General features: G+C 42.8%; 1 protein-coding gene across 1 annotated transcript in view; it reads left to right on the top strand.

Moving 5' to 3' along the window:
* Positions 1-3,566: 3,566 nt before the first annotated feature.
* vwa5b1 (von Willebrand factor A domain containing 5B1) overlaps positions 3,567-23,674 on the top strand; it is a 101,459-nt gene continuing 81,351 nt past the window's right edge. The window contains exons 1-5 of the mRNA XM_069915295.1: positions 3,567-3,705; positions 6,625-6,780; positions 8,343-8,562; positions 10,273-10,427; positions 17,581-17,712. Of these exons, the coding sequence (XP_069771396.1) occupies positions 3,567-3,705; positions 6,625-6,780; positions 8,343-8,562; positions 10,273-10,427; positions 17,581-17,712 (802 nt within the window). The remainder of the gene's footprint in view (positions 3,706-6,624; positions 6,781-8,342; positions 8,563-10,272; positions 10,428-17,580; positions 17,713-23,674) is intronic.

The raw sequence follows: 23,674 nt of genomic DNA, 5'->3' as shown, positions 1-23,674 counted from the left end.
TCGTACAGTTCGGTCAGTACCTTTATGGCTGCGGTGTAAGTGGTCTCATCCTGGATGTTCTCGTAGACTCTCAAGGACACCATAGACAGCAATGTTGTTTGACGCTGGTTATCCTCCTCCACCTCAATGAGCCTTAGGAAGTTTTCAAAGTTCATCAGCCAGAACTTAAAGGCTTTGAAGGCTTTGAAGGCTGTAGCTGTCGATGTCAAGTTTTTCTGGCCGAGTCAGACGCTCCATGCCTTTTTAAAAAAAATTCTTTTTGCTAATAAAATTGTAGAGCTCGTCGAAAGAACCAAAGACTTGTTGATCCAAACCAAGGCTTTTATTAGCAAAAGACAGGAGCTCTTCACAGGTGGCCGACCAGTCCGGAATGATCCGACCTGGCTAGGGACACAACCCTTTAAGGCCCAGACAGTAGGCGCGGCTAAGCTCTCAGCCAATCGCTGTAAGCACAGTCATTACATACTCTAGATACTGTAACTATATACATTGGTGATAGGTCTGTACTATCACAGGAGCAAAGGCTAATTTTACTATTTTGGGGGTTCATTCAGAAGTCTGATAACAGCAGGAAACAAACTGTCTTTGAACTTGGTGCCTGACAGGAAGGGGTCGAATATATTGAATTGCAATGCTCCACTGAAGACAAGTTTGGTGGGATTAATTATTGGCAACAGTATTTCAGGAGAGCAGCAGACTGTAAAAACACCAATCGCTTTTATTGGTGAGTGCTGCTGAGAAAGAACATCTTGTTTGTTTCTGTCTGTTGGTTGCCAGTCACAATTTACAGGTGCTAATAATATAGCAGCTCTTGGAATTAATGTCAATATCAAAGTCGAGCTGCTTACTGATCCTTTCTTGGACTTAACATGCAGATAAAGTATACAGCCCCTCCCCATTCCCAGACACGTCCTCATCAGTGAAACCTTGGGCATCGCACTCTCAGCAGGTTCTTTCGCTGATTTGGTGGTTTAACATCATGTCCGTAAGATATTGGAGCAGAAGCAGGCCATTCAGCCCATCGAGTCTGCCTCATCATTCCATTATGAGCTGATCCATTCTCCCACTCAGCCCCACTCCCCTGCCTTCTCCCCATAACATTTGATACCCTGACAATTTAGACAGCTAACAACCTCTGCCTTTAATACACCCAACAACTTGGCCTTGAGCAAATTCCAGAGCCTAACCACTCAGAAATTCCTTCACATCTTCTGACTTCATAGAACTTTATCAGGCTTTAAATTGTGGGTGTGGAGGTCGTGATTTGCTCCCCAGACATATCTAGCATCTGTAAATAACTGAATCATCCTCATATCCCAGGGTGTAAAAACTGTCTTATCCTGTCTCTGATATCAGCAAATGCCGGAGGTTCAAACATAACATCTTGGTTAGTGTATCAACCACATCTAGCTACACTATTAGATATACTGTTGCTGAATCACTTAAGATCTATTTCAATCTATACGGTTAGAGTATAAATCATATATATCTACTGTAAAACAGCAGCCAATATCTTCTTACATTGTCATCTAGGAGTCAGAAACAGTTTTAGTGGCTGGAATGATGGTGTGAATGGCTGAGCTAGAAAACTGCATAAATTTGTCACATTATACCTGTACAGTGAGAAGGATTCTTCTGCGAGGTGTCTACCAGCTTATCTCTAACATTCGTTCAGTCATGTAAAGAACACAATTTACAGGGCATGGAGTTATAGTGAAAAAAGCAACATGAGAGCCCTTTGGTGGGGATTGTTCAGGACCCTGATGGCTGCGGGGAAGAATCTGTCTTTAAGTCTGTTGGTGCGCTCTTTGAAAAGCTTGAGCCTTCTCCCCAATGGGATGAGGGTGAAGAGTGTGTGCCCATTAATTTTCATTTGGACTCAGCGTCTGATGCCTCTAGTGTCAGTGTCCAACAATAGTCGGCCAGCATTGATAGACTACAGTTGCCCTGATCCCACTTTTCCATGGTCGCAATGTCCTGGTGAAACCTTTCACCACACTTGTTACTGACTGCATCAAGATCAGCAGGGAAGAAGTCCAAGGGCAAACGCAGAAAATGAATTTTCAATAACATGTTGCACTTCAGGGTTTTGTATGCTTGAAGCACGTTGTCAATCAGCTGGATGTAGTTTGGTGCTCTGTAGTTGCCATGAAAATTCTCAACTGCATCTTTAAATGCCTTCCATGCATGTCCAGGCCTAAGACATCATTTGCAAGGCACCTGTCCTGAATGCATGTCCAGGGATACTTGGACTGACCAAAACAGCTTGTGGGTAGATTTTAAAATATGACAGGAAATCACAAAAATAAGTTACATACAAAAAAACAAAATGTGATAGGAAAATTTTAAGGTGATTTTCATGAACTCAGTGAAATAGACCCAAATATGTTCAAGAAGTGAAATCTTCGTTGCCAGTGATATCGGAGACTGTGAATTGAATTGTTTACAGTCACATACACAGAGATACAGTGAAAAGCTCAAAGTTGCCACGAGAGGATGATGGTGAATGAGCTTTCCTCTTTGGAGTGACAAAGGATGAGAGGTGAATTAATAGAGGTCTACAAGATTATGAGGGGCTTAGATAGGTTGGACAGCCAGCACCTTTTCCCCAGGACATCAATAGCAAATACCAGAGCCAAGGTGAGTTGAGGAAAATTTGGGGAGATGTCATGGGGTAAGTTTTTCACACAGCTTGTGTTGGTGGTGGAGGCTGATGCAATAAAGACATTTAAAAGACAGTGGATGCAATAAAAATAGAGGGTTATGGATGTGAGGTGGAGAAGAATAAGATTGTTGTGGAGTAGGTTTATATAGGTTGGCACAAGATTGTGGGCCAAAGGGCCTGTTCAATGTTCTGGTGCTATTTTGGATCCACAAAAGAAAAGTTCACAGAAAACAGTAAGAGGGTTTATTATGACAATTTAGCTATAATGACTTTATTATTTATGTAACAGCCATCTGACCTTGGACTTCTCAGCTGGGGGAAACATCTTTCCTCACCTAACAAAACTCTGATAGTCCCTCCAAGAAGATTACTGCTCTGATTTGTTGCTGGTTTTTGGAACATGACCAGCACAGGTGGAAGCTGAGCGAAAAATAAACTGTCGGAGCAATTCCGTTGGTCAAGCACCACCTGTGGTGGAAAGAGAGTCTCGACTAGAAAAGAACATCTTGTTCAGTGTCCACAGACACTGCCTGACCCATTGAGTTCCTTTTGAAGTTGGTTTTGGCTCCATAGTTCAGCATCTGAGGTAAGAGATGAGGTGTAGTGATTATCTCTGGCTGTCTAACTGAAGGTACAAGGGCTGTTGAACACTTCAGAATTACCTAAGAACTAATGTATGTATACTCTGATGTTCATCGGGAAGATGATCTTGTGATTGATTCTCTGTTCACTGTGTGTGAAGAATAAAATGTGAGTATGTAGTTGGTGAGTGCTGGCTGAGTGGTGGACACCCTTGTGACCAGCTTTTTGTACAAGGGCTCGTGACTTCTCACTGTTCTCTTTTGCCAGCCAGACAGTTGGCAGTTTTTGGCATCACGGAAAGGTACGATTTCGCCTCAAGATGCCAGGTCTCGTCAACCGAGAAAACGGCCAAAACCTGCTGCTAAGTTCCTCTGAAGTCACCTCATGTATGATAGGCTACACCCTGGGGACGTCAGCCTCCTTGACCTACACCAACATGGACGATCATCCTGTTGAAGGTTTGAACGGGAGACTCAGAGACTTTGGTTTAGAATTAAGATAAGTTACCTGATGCAAGGTGGAGATGTTTGTCTCACAGCAGCAGACAAGCAAAACTAATTATTTTGGGAGAGATTGAGAGGAAGTTCTTGTATTGCTCTCTTCCTGTCTCCCCAGTTCCTGATGTCCTGCCCCTACCCCACTTTCCACACCCTAGTCCTCTGCCACTCCCCCAACCCATACCCTCTTGCCTCCCCTTCCCCCAATTTCCACTTCCCATTTCCCTGCCCCTCGTCCACTCTCAAACTTTGTAAAACGTGAAGCTATGGCTTTAAACATTTAAAAAATGTAAATGAGTTCAAGTTCTTGTCACATGCCCTGGGTATAATGAGAAAGCTCAGTGAAACATGAAAATCTGCAAATGTTGTGATTGTAGTAAAGATACACTGAAATGTTGGAGGATCTCAGCCAGTCTTGTAGCATCCAAAGGAGATAAAAAGTATATACATTTCAGGCCTGAGCCCTTCCTCAAGGAACAAAGCAGAATGAGCCAAAAGCAGGAAATCTCAGAATAGGGACAGTGCCGGCTGGGGAAGGATTCAGACCAACACAAGGTGTTCATTGGATACGATGAGGGGAGGGGTAAGAATTGATCACGTCTGTGCGAAAGGAGACAGGGAAAAGGGAGAGAGACAGAGCTAGGGAAGAAGTGAGGGGAGGGGGTGGTTTAAAGGAAGCCAGAGAAGTCGATATTAATGCCATCCAGTTGGAGGGTGCCCAATCAGAAGATGAGTGTTATTCCTCCAGTTTGTGGGTGGTCTCAGTCATGGACCATGGACAGACATGTCAGCAAGGAAATGGGATGGAGAATTGAAATGGGTGGCCACTGGGAGATTGCTTTGTGAGCATTCCAGCTAGTTGATCCATATATAGTACAGAAGTAAAAACCAGTGCAGAGTGAACAGATACAGAGAGAGATAATTTAGAGAGAGATCAGTTAGAATAGAGTAAAGGCTCTGTTTATCAGTGAGAGGCTCATTTAGGAGTTTGATAACAGCAAGAAAAAAGCTGTCCTTGAATCTGATAATGTCGGGTCTCACACTTGTGAATCTTCTTCCCACTGGGATGGGACAAGTCTTTTAATCTGTTAGATGCTTTGCAGAGGCAGTGGGAAGAGTCGATGGAGTCGATAGAGGGGAAGGAGGGGGAAGTGATAGCCTGGGGTTTCTTCACAATTCTCTCTGGTCTCTTGCGGTTTAGGGTGGAGCCGTTACCCTGCCATAGGGATTTAAAGAAAATAACATTGTTTTAATTAAAACACATTAAAATAGAAATAAACAACTCAAATGATTAAATAAAGACAAAACAGAAAAGTAAAAAACAGCCATGTCTCTCAGCCCATTGTCAGGCTCCAATGGAAAGAAGCTCTGGTCCTACACAGGCCTGCGGTAGGGCAGCTCCATGGATTCCCAGCATGATCCCTGGTGTGGTTACACACCACTATTGGGCGCCCTGTGGATTTCACTGATGGGGCATATACATCAGCAACTGACATTCATTGTTGCTGGACTTCAGGAGATAATGAGGAAAATCTGCAGATGCTGGGGTCTAGTGCAGGACACAGAAGTGCTGGGGAGACTCAGGAGGTCATACATCATCCATAGGGAGGAAAAGGTCGTCGCGGTTTTGGGCCTGAGCCTGAAATTTGGGAAGATGCCTTATTAAAAAGATTTGGGGGAAGAGAAGAAAAGGGAAAGGCACAGGCTGACAGGTAAGAGGGAATAAATGGATGCAAGTGGGAGTGTAGAAGGGAATGAAGCTGAGAAGTGAGAGGGGAGTGGGCAGAGGGCAAGACACCAGGACATTCATGAGGGGATGTCAGTTTGCTCCCTTTGGGACAAATGGATCCAGTCCATAGCATTCAGTCAACTGCTGTTTAAAATATACGGGCTTTTTAATCCTGCCTTCCGACAGCAATGGAGCTTGCTACAAAGGTTGTCTGCCACAAACCCAGATTCTGCCTTTTCATCAGCTTGTTTTTGAAGTGCCTGAGTGTTCCAGCATCCCCAGGTCCGCTTCATCCCAGTTTCCCGGATAATTTTCTTCTTATCCAGTTGGAAGAGAATCTGAGGGAGAGGGCTCCTGGTTCATTGGATCTTTCTGAGATGCCTAAATGGGCAGTGATAATTCATTCCTTTCCTTACCCCTTCCAAAGCAACATCGATGGAAAAGGTGAATGCCATTAAACAACCTACAGATTCCCCCTCCCCAATATAAAAGAAGATCTGCTCAGGCTCCCTTTCTCATTCAGATGCTGTCTACTCTATGATGTATTTCCAGTCTTCAGAAACAAAGGAATCGGAATCAGAATTTATTGTCATAAATAAAACACTCTGCAGACACTGTGGTTGTAGTAAAAACACCATGTTGGAGAAACACATCAGGTCAAACAGTGTCCTTTATACAGAACCAATGTTATAATCAATACCTTGATGAAGGGCTCAGGCCAGAAACGTTGGCTTTGTATCTTTGTCTTTGCTGTATAAAGGCCACTGTCTGACCTGCTGAGTTTCTCCCAGTGTGTTTTTATTGGCATGAACGTAAGTCATGAATTGTGTTGTTTTGTGGCAGCGTTATAGGAGGAAAATTTGCTCTAAGTTACATTTCAAACAAAAATTCATACAAAAATGAAAAAATTAGGGTATCTGTGGTTCATCATCAGTTCAGAAATCTGATGGCGGAGGGGAAGAAACTGTTTTTGTAATATTGCTGTTAGATTGTCAACTCTTTGTCCAAGTGTCATTTAATTAAATGCAATCAATACAGAGGAAGGTGTAAATTCAGGCCTTGTTCTTTTTATATTGCTTTTCTCTGGGATTTATTGAAACATTTGTGATGTTTGTTGGTCCTTTGGGTTAATTGATTCTGCTTCCTTCTAGGACTTTTCATTTATCCTATCGATGAGTTCACTGCAGTGGTTGGATTTGAAGCAGCCCTTTCTGGACGCATTATTACTTTGCAAATAAAAGACAAAGCTAAATTAGATGATTGTTATTTTGACTACAGTAATATTTCATCCGGAACCTTCCAGAATGGCAATGGTAAAACTCTAGAAAGATTTGTTTTATTTAACAAACATGCAGCGTTTCCTTTCTGTATCTATGCCAGGTTTTCTCTGGGGTTAACAAGTTCCAGGAAGGTGCCCCATCCCCAACCCAGCTTTCTAATGATCCCCCCTCTAAGCTGATTGTTCCTTGGAGAACATCTCAGCGAACCTTGGCATCCACGTGTACAACCCCCACAGACCCATTCAAAGTTTCTTCTATCAGGGGGTGGTGAATCTTGGGATTTCTCTGCCTATGGTTAAACATCTGCACCTTAAATATACATGAAGGATCAAAGAATTGAGGGCTACAGGGGCCTGGCAGAGAAGAGGGGTTGAGGCCAGTGTAGATGACCCATGGTCACGTTGAATGGTAGGACAGACTTGGTAGGTGTGGGAGGGGTGGGCTTGGTGGATGAGGAGGGCACATTTCGTGTGTATGGGTGGGGATAGCTTGATATGTGTGAAGGGGAGGCTTTGAGGGTGTGGGTGAGGCAGACTTGCTGAGTGAAAGTGAGTGAAGGACAGTTTCTTCCCCAAGCTGTCTAGCAAGTCAGCTCCTACATTCATACAACTATTCAGCATAGCAGGGTGTGATAGTACAGATCTATCACCAATGTATATAGTGTATATAGTTACAGTATCTAGACTGTGCTTACAGCGATTGGCTGAGAGCTAGGCCACGCCTACTGTCTGGGCCTTACAGGGTTGTGTCCCTAGCCAGGTTGGATCATTCCGGACTGGTCGGTCACTTGTGAAGAGCTCCTGTCTTTTGGTAATAAAAGCCTTGGTTTGGATCATCAAGTCTTTGATTCTTTCGACGAGCTCTACACAGGGCAAAAGCACAGTCACAGAGCATAGGATTTCGATGAGGAATCTGTGCACAGCAACAGCAGCACAAGAGCTCTGTGGTGGGGTTCATTCAGGATCCCGATGACTGCGGGGAAGAAACTGTATATAAGCTTATTGGTATACGATTTCACACTCTCGAACCTTCTCCCCGATAGGAGGAGGGAAAAGAGAGTGTGTCGATGTGTGTCGGCTGTCTTTTCAGGGCAACACGAAATGTAGATGGAGTCGTCAGAGGAAAGGGAAGTTCATGTTATGTTTTGAGCTACATTCCCTTCTTTCTGCATCTTCTAACCTGGAGCAGAGCAGCTCCCCAACCACACTGTGATGGGCTTTTCTGCTACATAACATATCTGTGTGTTTTTTTCTGAAAGGATTACATTCATTGAAATGTCATGAATATATTCAGTTAAGTATCCAGAAAGTCAAAGTCACTCTCGCAATAATACAGAAAAATCCCTGTTTTCCGGAGTTCAAGCAACCGGGAACAAAAAGCAGAAAATAAATGGGTAAAAAACATGCAAGTTTAAAATTGGTGTGACTCGCTGTGGTTCTCTATTCACGCAACACACAATCTCAAGCAAATGAGAAATTCACTTATCTGGCAACTACCAATCTCTGTAGGTGCTGGATACCATGGATTTTACTATATTTAGTTTAAACTCAAGGTTCAGGAGGTGAATAGCTGCCTTCTTCATCTTGCAGGTCACTTAGTGCTGGATGAAGATTTGGAGAGGACAATATTCGTGGTGAGCCTGGGGCCAATCGCGCCACTGGAATCAGTGACAGTTCTGCTCAGCACCTGCCTGGAGCTCCAGACTTTGCCAAATGGCACCATCAGGCTGGTGCTGCCCTCAGTCTACGTACCCACGTTGGTGCCGCTTGGCACTGACTCACACACTACAGCAGAAGAACACCCAAAAAGGTAAAGGGGGAGCAGCCATGTCAGAATGCAGGCTACTGGTCAGTCAAATGCCAACAGGGAGCTGGACTCTCTTCTTTTGAATTTCATTTGTTCCAGTTAGTTGTCTGGAGAAGAAAGTGAGAGTTGTTTTTTGGGCAGTATGTTTAGCAAAGCAGTTAGCACCACGCCGTTACAGCAGCCCCAACCATGACCAGGGTTCGAATCCCACACTGTCTGTAAGGAGTTGGTACGTTCTCCCCGTGTCTCCGTGGGATTTTCCGGGGTGGGGGGTGCTCTGGTTTCCTTCCACCCTTTGAAACGTACTGGTTAATTGGGTGGCACAGGCTCGTGAGCTGAAATTTCCTGGAATCATGTCAAGGTACTCTGGTGAAGTTTGATCTCCAGTCTAAACAGGCTCAGTGCCAAGGAGGGGGGGCATCTGCGGGCATTTCCCCCCCAAAGCAAGGTGCTGTGCCCCCATACGGTTGCGACCATTGTCCACTGTCAACTTAAAACAGAACACCTCCTCCTGCGACACTAGTGTGCTTTGATGCCTGAAGCATGCTAGTGTCTCTCCACCTATCCCCGGCCACCCCCTCCCCCCCAATGAACAAGTTTATGAACAGTCCACTGTGTGCCCCTCCCACATCTAACACGCTAATCCTCCCCTCTAACATGGGGAAATGCAGAGTTCACCCTGTACTTTGGAGCACAGGGGGTTTTTAATTTTTTTAAAATTTTTCACACTATAAACCATACTGACCAAAATACATTCAGACATTTGTCTCTTGAATATATACAGCGTCATTTTCTCCCCTCCCTTCCCTCCCTCCCTCTCCCCCACTTCCCACTTATTCAAAGTTCAATCTATAAGATACATTAAACCCATTAAACAATGTCGTCACTTTTAATAAAAATAAACAAGAAATTTGTGTCATTTACTTTTACATACTGGGTCAATTCATTTCGTTGTCTTCTCCTTCTGTCATTTTAGGTGGTGGAGGTCCGTGGTAGGATTTCTCTATTGTATTTCATGTATGGTTCCCATATTTGTTCGAATATTGTGATGCTGTTTGGGGTTTGACAATAGAAAGACTTGGTGTGTAGATGTTTGAGTTTTCCAAAACAGTAACAGAGTAAAGATGTACAGAACCTCTGACATTTGATAATGAGGATGTTTATTGGCATAGACAGAGAGCAACATACAAATGCACCGAAATTCTTACTTGCTGCAACCGAACAGGTACAAATAGTGTCCAACTTACGATTTTTTTGGTTATGATAGTTCGAATCTGAACTGCACTTCAATTTATGGCTAGGCTATGATGTTCTCCCGACAGTGCTGTATCGGTCCCCACACGGATCCCTCCTGACAGTGCTGTATCAGTCCCACACTGATCCCTCTGCTCTTTTTCAACTTACGGTTTTTTAACTTATGATAGGAGTGCCGGAATGTAACCCCATCTTAAGATAGCAACCACCTGTACCTGTAATGAATAATTATCATAGTGAACTATTGAATTAATACTCACGATAGATAATAAAATTCACAGTAATCCAGGTGAAAAAAAAGTGACTTGCAAAAGTGCAGATGTAGCAGTGTAAAACCTTTCTACAGACACTCCAGACCAATATTAGATGGACTGGAAAGATGTGCTTAATGTTCTTTGTTGAGAATACTACTTCCAGCTGTCAGTATTGATCTGCATATTGGAATGCATTTGCTTGCAGGAGGGACAGGCAGCGATGCTGCTCCAACCATCAAGACCACAAGGACGCTGGGAACCAATTCTGTTTGGCACAGCTTTTGAACGCTGAGGTCACCAACGCCATCGTGTATGACTTCAGTTTCCAGCTTGAAATTCGAGCTCCTTGCTTACTGGCAGGTCAGGACTGGAAGCTATGGCTGTCATTTCTTCTTCTACACATTTCAGGATGTGGGCAGTCCTGGCAGAGCCAGCATTTACTGCCCATTTCTCGTTTTGAGGGCCCACAGAGAGCATTTCCCCAAACTGGTGCATCTGGAGTCACAGAGAGACTAAATCAGGAAAGAGATTTTTTGCAGATTTTCTCTTTCTCTGGAGCATCAGAAGCGGAGGGGTAATTCAATGGAAGTTTATAAAATGATGGGAGATGTTGATGGGGTGGGTAGTGAGGACTTTTTCCCCAGGGAAAAAGGTTACGCACTGGAGCAGCCAATCTCAACCTTCTTTCAACAGGGTTCCCCACCAGGACTCTGCTCAATGTTTATGGGCCCCCTTCCCTGTGAAGCAGTCAAGGTTTAGTTTCTTTCGTTCTTCTCACCTACTGATTTCATAAAAAACAAAAAAATATTGATATTATATGAGGTGAAAAGAAAGCAGGGCTTTTTCTTACATGTGCTGTGGACCCCCGGGGCATCGTAGGGTCCCAGTTAAGAATGGTGGCACCAGAGGATGTGCATTTAAAGTGGGGTGGGGGAGAGAGAGTTCAAGGGCAATGAGGGGGATGATTTATGTACCGAAAGAGTGATGGGGCTTGGATCAGGCAGCCAGGGGTAGTGGTGGAAGGAGATACCATCGACGTGTTTAAGAGGTTTCTAGACAGACACATGAACATGCAGTGAATGTAAGGGTAGGGTGGGTTGGGGGGGGGGGATTCAGGAGCAAGCAGCAGTTTTACTTTAACTTGGGTATCATATTCAATGCTGGCATGTGGGCTGAAGGTCCAATTTTGTATCGTTCGCTGTTCTATGAACCAGAGGTGTTAGAGGAATAGAATACAAGAGCAGGGATGTGACATTGAGGTTTTATAAGGCACCGGTGAGGCCTCACTTGGAGTATAGGGTACAGTTTTGGGCTCCTCATTTAAGAAAGGATCTGCTGGTATTGGAGAAGGCTTAGAGAAGATTCACAAGAATGAATCCTGGAATTAAGGGATTAGCACAAGAGGAATGTTTGACAGCTCTTGGACTGCACACCTTGGACTTCAGAGGAATGAGGGGGGACCTCAGTAAAGCATTTGGAATGTTGAAAGGCCTGGACAGAGTAGTTGTGGCAAAGTTGTTTCCCATGGTTGGGGGAGTCAAACACAAGAGGGCACAACTTCAGGATTGAAGGGCGCCCGGTTAAAACAGAGATGGGAAAGAATTAGTTAGAGAGTGGTGAACATCTGGAATTTGCTCCTAGGATGGTTGTGAAGCCCAGGTCATTGGGTGTATTTAAGGCAGAGATTAATAGGATTCTGAATAGTCAGGGTATCAAAGGTTATGGGGAGAAGGTAAGGGAGTGAGGCTGAATTGGAGAATGGCTCAGCTCATGATGGAATGGTAAGGCTGACTTGATGGACTGAATGGCCTACCTCTGTCCCCATTTCTATGGTCTTATGGGAACAATCAACAGTGTTGCATCTATTGTAATTCATGAGTAACCTTCTTAAACCAAAATCTTGATGAACAAAATTTAAATTTCACAGCTCCCTAAAAGTGATTTGAGCTCAATCTCTGGAATGCTAGTCTTGCTTTTTGTATTGCTGAACTATTGCAAATTCAATGTAGAAACAGGGACCACCCTGCCAAACATGAAAAGCAAAAATAAAGTTCTGGAAAACGGCAGCAGACCACGCTGCACCTGTGGCCAAGGATCATGTTTCAGGTTGAAGAAACTTCATTAGTCTTGAGAAAACAAAAGAATAAGGCTCTGCTGGGGGTACTCAGCAGGTCAAGCGGCATCAAGAGGACAAAAAGAATGATTGTTGTTTTGAGCTGGAACCCTTCACCAAGAGAGAAATCAAGTTAGTCTGGGTTGTAGAGAACTTGGGAATGGGAAATGGGCAGACAAACGGAATGTGTGATTAGATGGAACGATTAGCTGCCACTGAATGGGCAGCCGAGCTCCTCCATCTGGCCTACTGGGGCTTGCCCATCAGGCCAGGATGTACAAAGGAAGGGGAACAAAGGAGAATGTGAATGACAAGCCCAAGTGAACGGTCAAAGTTCGAAGTTCAGATTTATTGTCAGAGTATTTATATGACAATCCTGAGATTCTTTTACTTGCAGACATGGCAGAATTTCTTTCTTTTCTTTTTTAAATATTTTTATTAATTTTGAATATAAAGCAGAAAAAACCATATAACCATATAACTGTTTACAGCACGGAAACAGGCCATGTCGGCCCTTCAAGTCCGTACCGGTTCACTTGAACAACTCCACTAGCTCCTCTGCAAACTCCTGAGGAAGTAGAGGCTTTCTTCATGATGCTATTCATGTGATCTAATTTTCCACAGCCAACTATTTCTCCATTGTTTACTCAAATCAAGATACACTAAGAGGAAATAGTTTAAAAACAAAATCTCCATTCACTTATTTTATTAGTACAAAATGCAATTGTGGAGTGTTCAGTGTAAATAACAGATTAAATCATTAAAAAGATAAAAGAAATCTTAAGGTATACTCCAATTCATAAACATATTAATAATTTTATCCTGATTAAAGAGGATCCCATCCCTACTTTATCCACATTGTATGAAAATAAGCACATTTAATACTTAAAATGAAAACAGAGAGGAACAATATTCAAGCATTATATCATATTAAAGTCAAAGAAAATGACTCATAAATTACACCCACAGCTTTGAAATCTTATACCTGAATTATTAATTGAATAATGAATCTTTTCTAAGTTTAAACATGACATAATGTCTTTCAGCCACTGAGCATGAGTGGGCAGGGCAGCATCCTTCCAACAAAGTAATATTGCTCGCTGAGTCAAAAGAGAAGCAAAGGATAGAGTTCGACGTTTAATTGAAGTCTAAAGAACATCATCCCTTCCCGTTGTTCTGAAAAGAATAACCAAAGGATTCAGTTCTAAATTTATGTTAAGAATTAAGGATGAAGTATGGAAGACATCTCTCCAGTTTTTTTTTCTCCCAGAGTAGGGCAAGCCCACAACATATGAATAAAAGAAGCCTCTCCTCTCTTACATTTATCCAGCAAGAATTTATATCTGGAGAAAAATGATATAATTTAGCTTTGGACATGTGAACCCTATGTACAGCTTTAAATTGTAGTAAACAATGATGAGCACATAATGATGAGTTATTGACCAACTTAAAATTAAAAATACCTGAGAACGGGTTTTAAAGCTTTCAATATCAGATGAATTTTAGGATTTAATTTTTAAATAATGGGGCCTGTCTTGAGAAATAATAGTCACTTATCATAAATAATATCTTAAACCTTTGCAAGAAGGCTGCAAACTAAAAAACTCACCCACAAATGTTACATCGGAGTTTCCAGATCAATCAGAAATCTAAGATTTAAGAAAATGCCTAATTTGCAAATATGTACAGAAATGAATACTGGATAAATTAAACTCCTCAGAGTTGTTTGAATGATACAAAGCTGTTGTCAATAAAAGATCTTTAAAACATTGAATACCTGCTCTATGTCATTCTTGAAAGTCAAAGTCATGTAAAGAAGGTTGAAAAAAATGATAAGATAAAACAGGACTTGAAAGTGAAAAATTGTGAAATCCAAAATGTTTTCTAAACTGTATGCATATTCTTACAGAATGCTTAACAATAATTATCAGTAGTGCAAACTCAAGAAAAGATAAATATATGAACAGAGAAATGTTAACAAAGAAGGAAGGGCAAACAAATAGGCAGAATATAAATATCCAGTTATAAATAACGTGCAAAGTAAGAGTCCTGATACCGAGACAGAGCGAGTTATGTGACATTGGAGGTTTCAATATTCATTCCTGCAGGGTGTCCAAATGGAAGTGAAGAGTTGAGAAACTACCTCATTACAATAGTGCAGGCAGAGAATAGACAGAGGAATTGGAGTGGGAGGGTGATGATGATTTAAAAATGCTGGCAGCAGGAGTCTCGGGGCCTCTCGTACGGACTGAGTGCATGTGATCTGTAAAGCAGTATCCAATCTGTGAACGATAATGGTTACAGTGTAGGAGGTGGTCACGGCCCTTCGTGTCCATTCTAGCTTTTTCTGCCATCGGGTTATAACGTGGGTAGGATGGGTATAGGATGTATAGTTGTGGAAAAACATTGCTCACCTATTCCAAAATTGTACTCGTGTTCAAGTTGGTTGTAAAGCATTAATTCACAGTTGCAGTTAAAAAAAACATTGTAATAAAACCATAAAAACGTAGAATATTACAGCACAGAAACAGGCCCTTTGGCCCTCCTAGTCCTTGTTAAACTATTATTCTCCCATGTCCCACTTACCTGCACCCAAACCATAGCCCTCCAATCTATTTCCCTGATCAAATTCTTCTTAAAATTAAATTGAGCCCACATTCACCACTTTAGCTGGCAGCTAATTCCACACTCCCACCACTCTCTGAGTGAAGAAGTTCCCCTCATATTCCCTCTAAACCTTTCCCCTTTCACTCTTAATCTATGTCCTCTGGTTTGTATCTCACCTACCCTCAGTGGAAAAAGCCCATCTACATTTACTCCGTCTATCCCCCTCATAATTTTAAATACCTCCATCAAATCTCCCCTTATTATTCTACGCTCTGGGGAATAAAGTCTGTACCTGTTTAACCTTTCCCTGTAACTCAGTTCCTGAAGTTCAGGCAACATCTTCTCTGCACTCTTTCCATCTTATTGATATCTTTCCTGTTGTTCAGTGACCAATGGCATAGCTCAAAGTTTCCCCGAACAGTTCTCCAATGACAATTAGTATTTCAGATGAAACATTTACTAGGGCATGGTGTAGAACGTATTGAAACTCAAAAAGAATAAAACACTGCAGTTGCTGTTAATATGAAATAAGAACAGAAAACTGTGGAAACATCTATGGGAAGAGAAACAAAGTTAGCATTTAAGATTGAGCTGAGCCCACAACTTCTACCAGCTGGAAGGACAAGGGCAGCAGAAGCACAGGGAACACCACCCTCCAGAAGGTGCCCTCCAACCACACATCATCCTGACTGAGAAATCTCTCTGCTCCTTCACTGTCATGGGCCAGAACTCACTTCCTTGATGGGGGCAACAGATTGAAACTAGTTGAGAAATAAACAGCAGTACAGGGCATTCCGCTGATTAAAACAACCGGAGAAACTCAGCAGGTCAAAAGGAGTTGAGGACAAGAGGCCATAGCTTCAGAATTGAAGGGTGCCCATTTAAAACAGAGAAGCAGAGAAATTTATTGAGCCAGAGAGTGGTGAACGTTGGAATTTGCTACCATGGGCAGCTATGGAGGCCAGGACATTGGATGAATTTAAGGCAGAAATTGATAGCTATCTGAACAGCCAGGGTATCAAAGGTTATGGGGAGGAGGCAAGGGACTGGGGCTAAGTGGGAGAATGGATGGAATGGTGGAGCAGACTTGATGGGCCTACTTCTACTTCAATATCTTATGGTAACAATCTGGGCAGATTTGCATCCATTGTAACTCATGAATAACCTTCTTAAAACAAGTTCTGATTGTTTAAAAAAAATTAAAATTTCACAGTGATTCTGAAAGTGATTTGAGCTCAATCTCTGGAATGCTTAGTCTTGCTTTTTGCCTTTATTAAACTATTACAAGATCATTGTAGGAATTAGGGGCCATTTCTGCTCCTGTATCTTAACGTCCTACGATCATGTAGCCTCTATAGGAAGTGTAACAGGGCCAAGACATTAGTTACACTTTACTTCCCATAGAGGCTGCATGCCTCTGCTTCTCTGTTTTAAATGGGCACCCTTCAATCCTGAAGCTGTGGCCTCTTGTCCTCAACTCCTGCTGAGATTCTCCAGGTCATTTGTGTATTGCACTACCATCCCAGGCTTCCTTGTTTTCCTTCTTTCAGCTAATTTATTCATTCAGGTGTCTTGCTGTCCGGTGTGGGCGATCATGTCTCCCCATCCATCACAATCTCTGACCCTCTGAATTGTACCTGTTGCCTCCCCTTCAGTGAAGGCTCCATCTTTGAGCTGAGACCATAGTCGATGTTGAGTTCATGAATATACAATGGAAAAATACTGAAGTGGTTTCCCGTTGCCTTCTTCAGTTGCAGTGTCCACTGATCAGCAGATTCATCTGCCCAGCATTTTTAGTTTTACAACCATAAATTCTAATTTGTCCAATCTGCTTGTAAAAACATCCACCATCTGCAATCCATGGCTTCACGTGACCCTGATTGGGAAGCTAAACAGGTACTACACCTTGCCCAAGGGTAACCTGTTGGCTATTGGACAGAAGGAGCACTTCCTTTACCGAGTCAGATAATTCCAACACACATTTACCGTTAAGATGACACATCCCTATTTGCTGAAGAAACAAAGCTGGGAGAGTGACAAAATCAGAGTGGGTGGGTATGAAGGACCGTTAAGAAGCCATTGAAACTTCAAGGTGAACACAAAGTGAGCAGATGCTGGAGAACCAGAATGACACACAAAAGTGCTGGAGAACTCAGCAGGCCATGCAGCGTCCTCAGAAAGAAGAAGGGCATTTCTTCCCGATGTAGGGCTAAGGCCCGAAACATCGACTGCCTGTTGCTTTGCATGATGCTGCCTGACCTGTTGAATGCCTTCACCTCTTTTGTGTATTGCTCCATTGAAACATTGACTCTATTTTTGACTCCTCAGAGGTTGCCTGACCCAATGAGTATTTGGAACATTTCCTGGTTTTAGCTCAGTGATCCAACTTCTGCCAGATTTTGCTTCTGTATGAATGAAATTCCTTGTTCCCACCCTTTTGTTCTTTTTTAATTGGATTGTACATTTGCTTTCATGGCTCACCCCAGAGCTAGGCTGGCATTTTGGTGGGCTCCTGATGATGTGCAGCACTGCTAGGAGTGTCAGCATTGGGAACATGCTAATTCAAGACCATGTCCCCCCCCCCCCCCCCACTTCCAGGTGGATGAATGGAAGAGTTTGTGATTAGTTACCTGTTTATCCTGTGTTGTTGGTCTTTACCAAAGAGCTGTTGTTGGGATCTTGCTCTGCACATTATTTACTCCAGGGTGGAATCACTGGGCACCACTAGGTGAAATCTTTGTTTTTGAACTTCATTCCTCAGTTGGCCCTGACTGTTGCTTATTCCCCACCCAGGTGTCGAAAGTCCGACGCACTCGATTCGAGCTGACGCCGATCCCTCAGCGCTCTCTGCTTCTAGTGTGGTGATCACGTTGGCAGAGAAACACACCTTCGATAGATCGGTGGAAATCATCATTTACACCAGTGGTTGGAAAATATTTTGTTTCTCATTCCAGACTCCATGATCTAACATGCATGTTTTGTGAATCTTGCCAACAGATTGGCACATGAGCTGTGATAATGAGATAGCAAGTTAATCCTCATGCACATTGTAAAATGCACATATACACCAAAATTCTTACCTGCTGCTACCAAACAGGTATTTGTAAAGAAAGGCTATAATACTAAATTAATTGAATTAAAGTACATAAGAGAGATAATAATTATTTGTAGTAATCAGAGAACAAAATGAGTGACTTGCAATAGTGTGGACAGTCCTTTTGTGGTGTTGGAGCAGTCCCTGATTAGCGCAACAAAGGGAGGTTCAAAATTTATGTTGATGAATTTGAGTTTATTGTTATACACAGACTAAGTACAAGCAGCAAATGCTCTGAAATCCTTACTGGTTGCAGGCCCTGTAGGTGTGTAAGACACACCAGCTACAATAGTGAACAGAAACTTACCCAATATGGAAAGTTAGAATCAGGATCAGAATTTATTGTCATGAACACGGCACAAATTTTTTTTGTTTTGTGGCAGCATTACAGTGGAAATATTGCTGAAATTACATTTACCAATAAATAAATTAGTGTAAAATTGGAGAAAGTGAGGCAGTGTCTGTGGTTCATTGTTGATTCAGGTACCTGATGTTAGAGGGGAAGAAGTTGTCCTTGTGCTGTTGGGTGTTTGACTTCAGGCTCCTGTACCTCCTTCCTGATGGTAGCAGAGTGAAGAGGGCCTGGCCTGGGTGGGTAGAGTCCTTGAGAACAGAGGCTGCTTTCTTGAGACACCCCCTCTTGTAGATGCCCTTAATGGAGTGGAAACTGATGCCCATGATGGCACTGGCAGAGTTCCCTTCTGTCTCCCTCTCTCTTCCCTTTACCCTGTCTCCTTTCACAGAGCCAAAATCATTTATCATTTTTCCTCTCATCATATCCAGAGAACATCTTTTCTCTGTGAGGTCTGGACAACTCCCCCTCCCATTCTTCCCCCTTAATTTAGTCTTTAAAGATGCCGGCCTGATTTTTGCTTATACCTTGAGGAAGGGCTCAGACCCGAAACGTTGGTAATATATCATACCTCCTATGGACTCTGCGAGACCAGGTGAGTTCCTCCAGCATTTCGCTGTGTTCACTACAATCACAGCATCTGCAGACTCTCATTTTCCTGTCCTGTGCATTTGCACCTTCATATCAGACAATGATACAATCAGTCTTTCCACGGTACATCTGCAGATAAATATAAAGGATACATATAAATAAATATCCAGTTAGTGTTAATGTTTCAAATGCAGTCCCTGAGTAGTTTATGACTAGGGTTGGGGGGGGGGGGGGGTGGTTCAAGAGCCTAATAGCTGTGGGAAAAATTGTTCTTGAACCTAGAGTTGCTGGACTTCAGGGTTGTGGACCTTCTGCCTGAAGGTAGAAGCAAGAAGCATTGTGTACTACAATAGGAATTATGGCAGCGATGTCCCAAATGTTTAATTTTTAATGAGTCCGAAGTTGTGCACATCAGCTCTGTGAAGTTATCTAACCTGGAGTGGTGTTGGTTAAGATGACTTACAGACACAGCAAGGTAACAAGCCCTTCCAGCCCAAGCCACCTACAAACCCCACACTTTTTAGAAGGGTGGGAGGAAACTGGAGCACCCAGGGAAAACCCATGCAGTCACGGGAGAATGTACAAACTCCTTACAGACAGTGCAGGATTCGAACCCTGGTCACTGGCACTGTAGTGGCGTTATGCCAACTATACTGCACTAATGAGTTAAATGAAGTCTGTTTGAGGAGCGTTATTGTCTGTTAGTTAAGGAGAATTCATGAGTTTTAGTCATGGTGAATTTAATGAGTCGGATGAAGATCAGTGAAATGAAAGTTTGATGAGCTGAATTAAATTCATACTAATTAAGAAGCATTAAATGAGTGTTATTTCAGGTGAGTGATGTTCGTTGTGTATTAAACGAATGGCCTTTAAAATGCCGATGAGTGGTATGAATTGAGATGAGAACAAGTTTCCAATTTTATGTCTAAGACCAATCTTCCAGAGCCAGAGTTTATACAATACGCAAAGAGGCAAGGCCACACTCAACTGGGAGAGGTTTTCTAAAATGTCAGAGATGCTGACAAGATTGTGTTCCACATTGGGCTTTGGTTCTATGGCATCTAATACATCCTTGAATGAATGTAACCATAAGCCATTCACCGCTGAGTATCAGAGTGATTTCCTCTGGCTTTACCATGTTAACTGTGTACTGTTACGATTGGTCCAGAGCATTGCCTTAGTGAAACGCAAAAGTTTGCAGATGTGGTGATTGTAGTAAAAACAGATAAACACTAGTGGAACTCAGCCGGTCTTTCAGCATCCACAAAAAGCAAAGATATGTGGCCGACGTTTCTGGCCTGAGGCCTTCTTCAAGGAATAAGCAGAATGAGCCAGAAACAGGAAATCTCAGGTGGTCTCAGTGGTGGCTGAGGGAGGAATCCAGACCAACAGAAGGATCGTTAATTGGATATGATGAGGGACAAGGTAAGAATTTATCACACCTGTGTGAAAAGAGATGGAATGGAGAGACACAGCTAGGAGAAGGTGATGTGGGAAGAAGTGAAGGGGGGTGTTTAGTAAAAGTTAGAAAAGTTGATATTAATGCCATCCAGTTGGAGAGTGTCCAGTTGGAAGATGAGGTATTGTTTCTCCAGTCTGGCAGTGCGTGAGACCGTGGACAGACACGTCAGCAAGCCTTAAACTACTTTGCACATTCCTGTGTTTTTCTTTTGGAACTGAAACTTTTTAAAGAATTTTTCAAGTCAGGTCTTGCTTTACTTGCATTTTCACCTTCCTTTGGCCACAGCATAATCAGGTATTTCTAATGAATAAATAACCTTGATCTTCCTGTCCTTTGCAAACTTGTTCCACCTCCTACCTTGGGTTGATCCCCATATCCTTTGCAGATGATGTTAGCTCTCAAATGTTGTCAGAATGCAGAAGTATGGGGTTGGGGGGGATGTTGGGTGGAGGCTAGTGGGTCATGGGTGGAAGGAGATGTAGGAAGATGTTGGGAGATGGAACCTTGGGGGAGAAAGATGGGAAAGGTCAAGAGAGGGAGAAGTCGAAGTGGACAGGTGGTTATGTGTGGGATGAGAGTATCAGGGATGTGGGCTACCTGAAATCAGAAAATTCAATAAATTCAATTGTTTCTTACTAGGTGTTCCTAGATACAGTGCAACCCTAGTTTTGTACCCCTTCCAGGCAAGTCACCCTTTCCTTTGTACAATTCAATGTCCTTGCCATTAGGCTGATAGCCACCCAGTGGAATTTGAGATTGACCTCACATGGTGATGGAGAATGCAGAGGATGGACAGGCTGGTGTTGGGGTGATTCCATCATTTGCATTCCCTTTTGTTTTGATCAATAACTGAGCCATCAACTGTGTGTCTACAGCAACGTCTCCCATATAAACCTCTCTTCCTGTCACTCCATAAACCCTACCTTATTGTATATATTTTTTTGTCATTAACTCTAGTTAAGTTTATTGTCATCTGATTGCATAAGTACAACCTGACGAAACAGCATTCTCTGGTCCTCAGTACAAAACATGTAGACACATCAAGCAAGACATAACACACATACAGACAAACAGTACACATGGAGGACAAGTATTCATAATGAATATATATAGTTTAATGAATACGAGAGTCTCGGAGGGTTAGTGTGAGCAGTTCCTTTGGTCGTTCACCATTCTCACTGCCTATGGGAAGAAGCTGTTCCTCAGCCCGGTGGTGCTGGCCCTGATACTCCTGTATCTCTTCGCCAATGGGAGCGGTTGAAAGATGCCATGTGCAGGGTGGAAGGGGTCCTCAATAATTTTGCGTGCCCTCTTCAGACAATAATCCTGGTAGATCACGTTGATGGGGTGGTGAGGGTGGGGTGGGGGGAGGGAGTCCTCAGTGATCTTCTCTGCCACTCATAGTCTGGTGGATTGACCTCTGATCCATTTCTCTGCAGCAACCGTATCGTACTGTGATGTAGCCAGCTCTCAGTGGAGCTCCTAACATGGGATCATGGTCTTCTGAGTCTATTGGCTGAAGTGAGGGAAGGCAGCTATAAACCTGTACAAAGATGGTGGTTTGACAATTCTCCTATTTGCCAACTCTCCTATGGAACATTTTTGGACAGTTTTGCTATTTAAATAACAAGACATTATTGCAACAGTTAGTGAATGCTCCTTTCAGAGTGAAGTCTTTGTGCTAGTTACTGAATAACATACTTGATGGTAGAAGGAGAATACCTGGCAGCTAATCTTTGTGTTGGAATTGAGAGATTGAGAGAGAGAGAAAGAGAGAAAATGGTTTCCTCAGAAGATTTCCAGGTGCCTTGTGATTCATTAGTCAGAAAAATAAGTGGTATTGTCACTGTGTGTCAGAAAAGAACAAAATGTAAATAGAACGACATGAAATAGGCTCTTCTGACAGATTGAACAAAACAGAATCAGTGAGGCATTGTATTGAAGCCATTGCATCTTACATAAAGTGAAACTATCAACTCTAAATACATCTTTTGTTAAACCTGGAGGAGGGAACCAAGTGTGGCATATCTAAGTTCGCTGATGACACTGAGTGGAAGAGCAAATTGTGTGCTGAACACAGAGAGCTTGCAGAGATATTATAGATAGTTTAGGTGAGTGCAGATGGAGTACAATGTTGGTGAGGCACCCACTTTGCAAAGACAGATAGTAGATCAGACTATTATTGAAATGGTGAAAAATTGCAGCGCGTTGTTGTGCAGAGGGATTTGGGAGTGCGTGTGCAAGGATCGCAAAAAGCTGGTTTGCAGGTGGAACATTTAATCATTGCTAGAGGGATTGTATTTAAAAGCAGGTTCTGCTGCATCTGTACAGGGGAATGGTGAGGCCACACCTGGAGTACAAGGTGCAGTTCTGGTCACCTTACTGGAGGAAGGATTGACTGGATTGGGAGGTGGTGCAGAGCAGATTCGCCAGGCTGATTCCAGAGATGAGTTTATCATGTGAGGAGAGATTGAGCAGCCTTGGACTGTACTCATCGGAATTTGGAAGAATGAGGGGGGGAATCTTATAGAGACATAAAATTATGTAAATAATAAGATAGAAGCAGGAAGATTGTTTCCATTGGTAGGTGAGATGAGAACTAAGGGGAAGAGCCTCAAGATTTAGAAAGTAGATTTAAGACAGAGATGAACTATTTTCTCAGAAAGTGGAGAATCTGTGGCACTCTCTCCAATGGATCAGTAGAGGCTGCCTTGGCAAATGTATTAAAGGTACAGATAGATAGATTTTTGAATAAAATGGGAAATTAAGGGTTTATAGGGAACAGGCAATTAGATGGAGCCGAGTCCACAGCCAGATCAGACATGACCTTGTTACTTTGATGAAGAGTTCAAGCCCAAATGTTGGTCAAGTATCTTTACTAATATAAAGTACACTGACCTGCTGAGTTTCTCCAGCATTGTTTTTACCTCAGGCATGACCTGGTTGAATGGGTGAGCAGGCTCAATGGGCCGATGGTCAACCCCTGCTACTATCTCATATGCTATCTTGTATATGTAATGATTCAAATTGTTTTCTCCTAAACCGTAATATTCCAGCCTTCGAGTGTTGATGTGGCTGGAATGGATTTGAGGGCCTGTGAGTGGGTGATCTCTCTGAACACAGGTGCTCACAGAGGCTCCGGCCACTGCCCCAATGTTTGTCATTACTTCCTTCTGACAGGCTCGGAGCTCAACAGTGATGGAGCCAAGTTGTGGGACAAAAAGATAAGCTCCCAGCATCACATCCCAGTGAACCGTGTCCTGACAATTCAGCAACTTCAGGTGGATTATGCAGAGAATATTAATCAATGCCCAAAACAGGTCTGAACATTAAAAGCCTGCAGTGTAGTTTAAAGAGAAATATCTTCCCATCAACTGGAATGTTGAAT

This window comes from Narcine bancroftii, chromosome 2, assembly GCF_036971445.1.
Source record: "Narcine bancroftii isolate sNarBan1 chromosome 2, sNarBan1.hap1, whole genome shotgun sequence".
NCBI lineage: Eukaryota > Metazoa > Chordata > Chondrichthyes > Torpediniformes > Narcinidae > Narcine > Narcine bancroftii.
The sequence above is the reverse complement of the archived record's forward strand: the minus strand, read 5'-3'. Positions and strand labels throughout refer to the sequence as shown.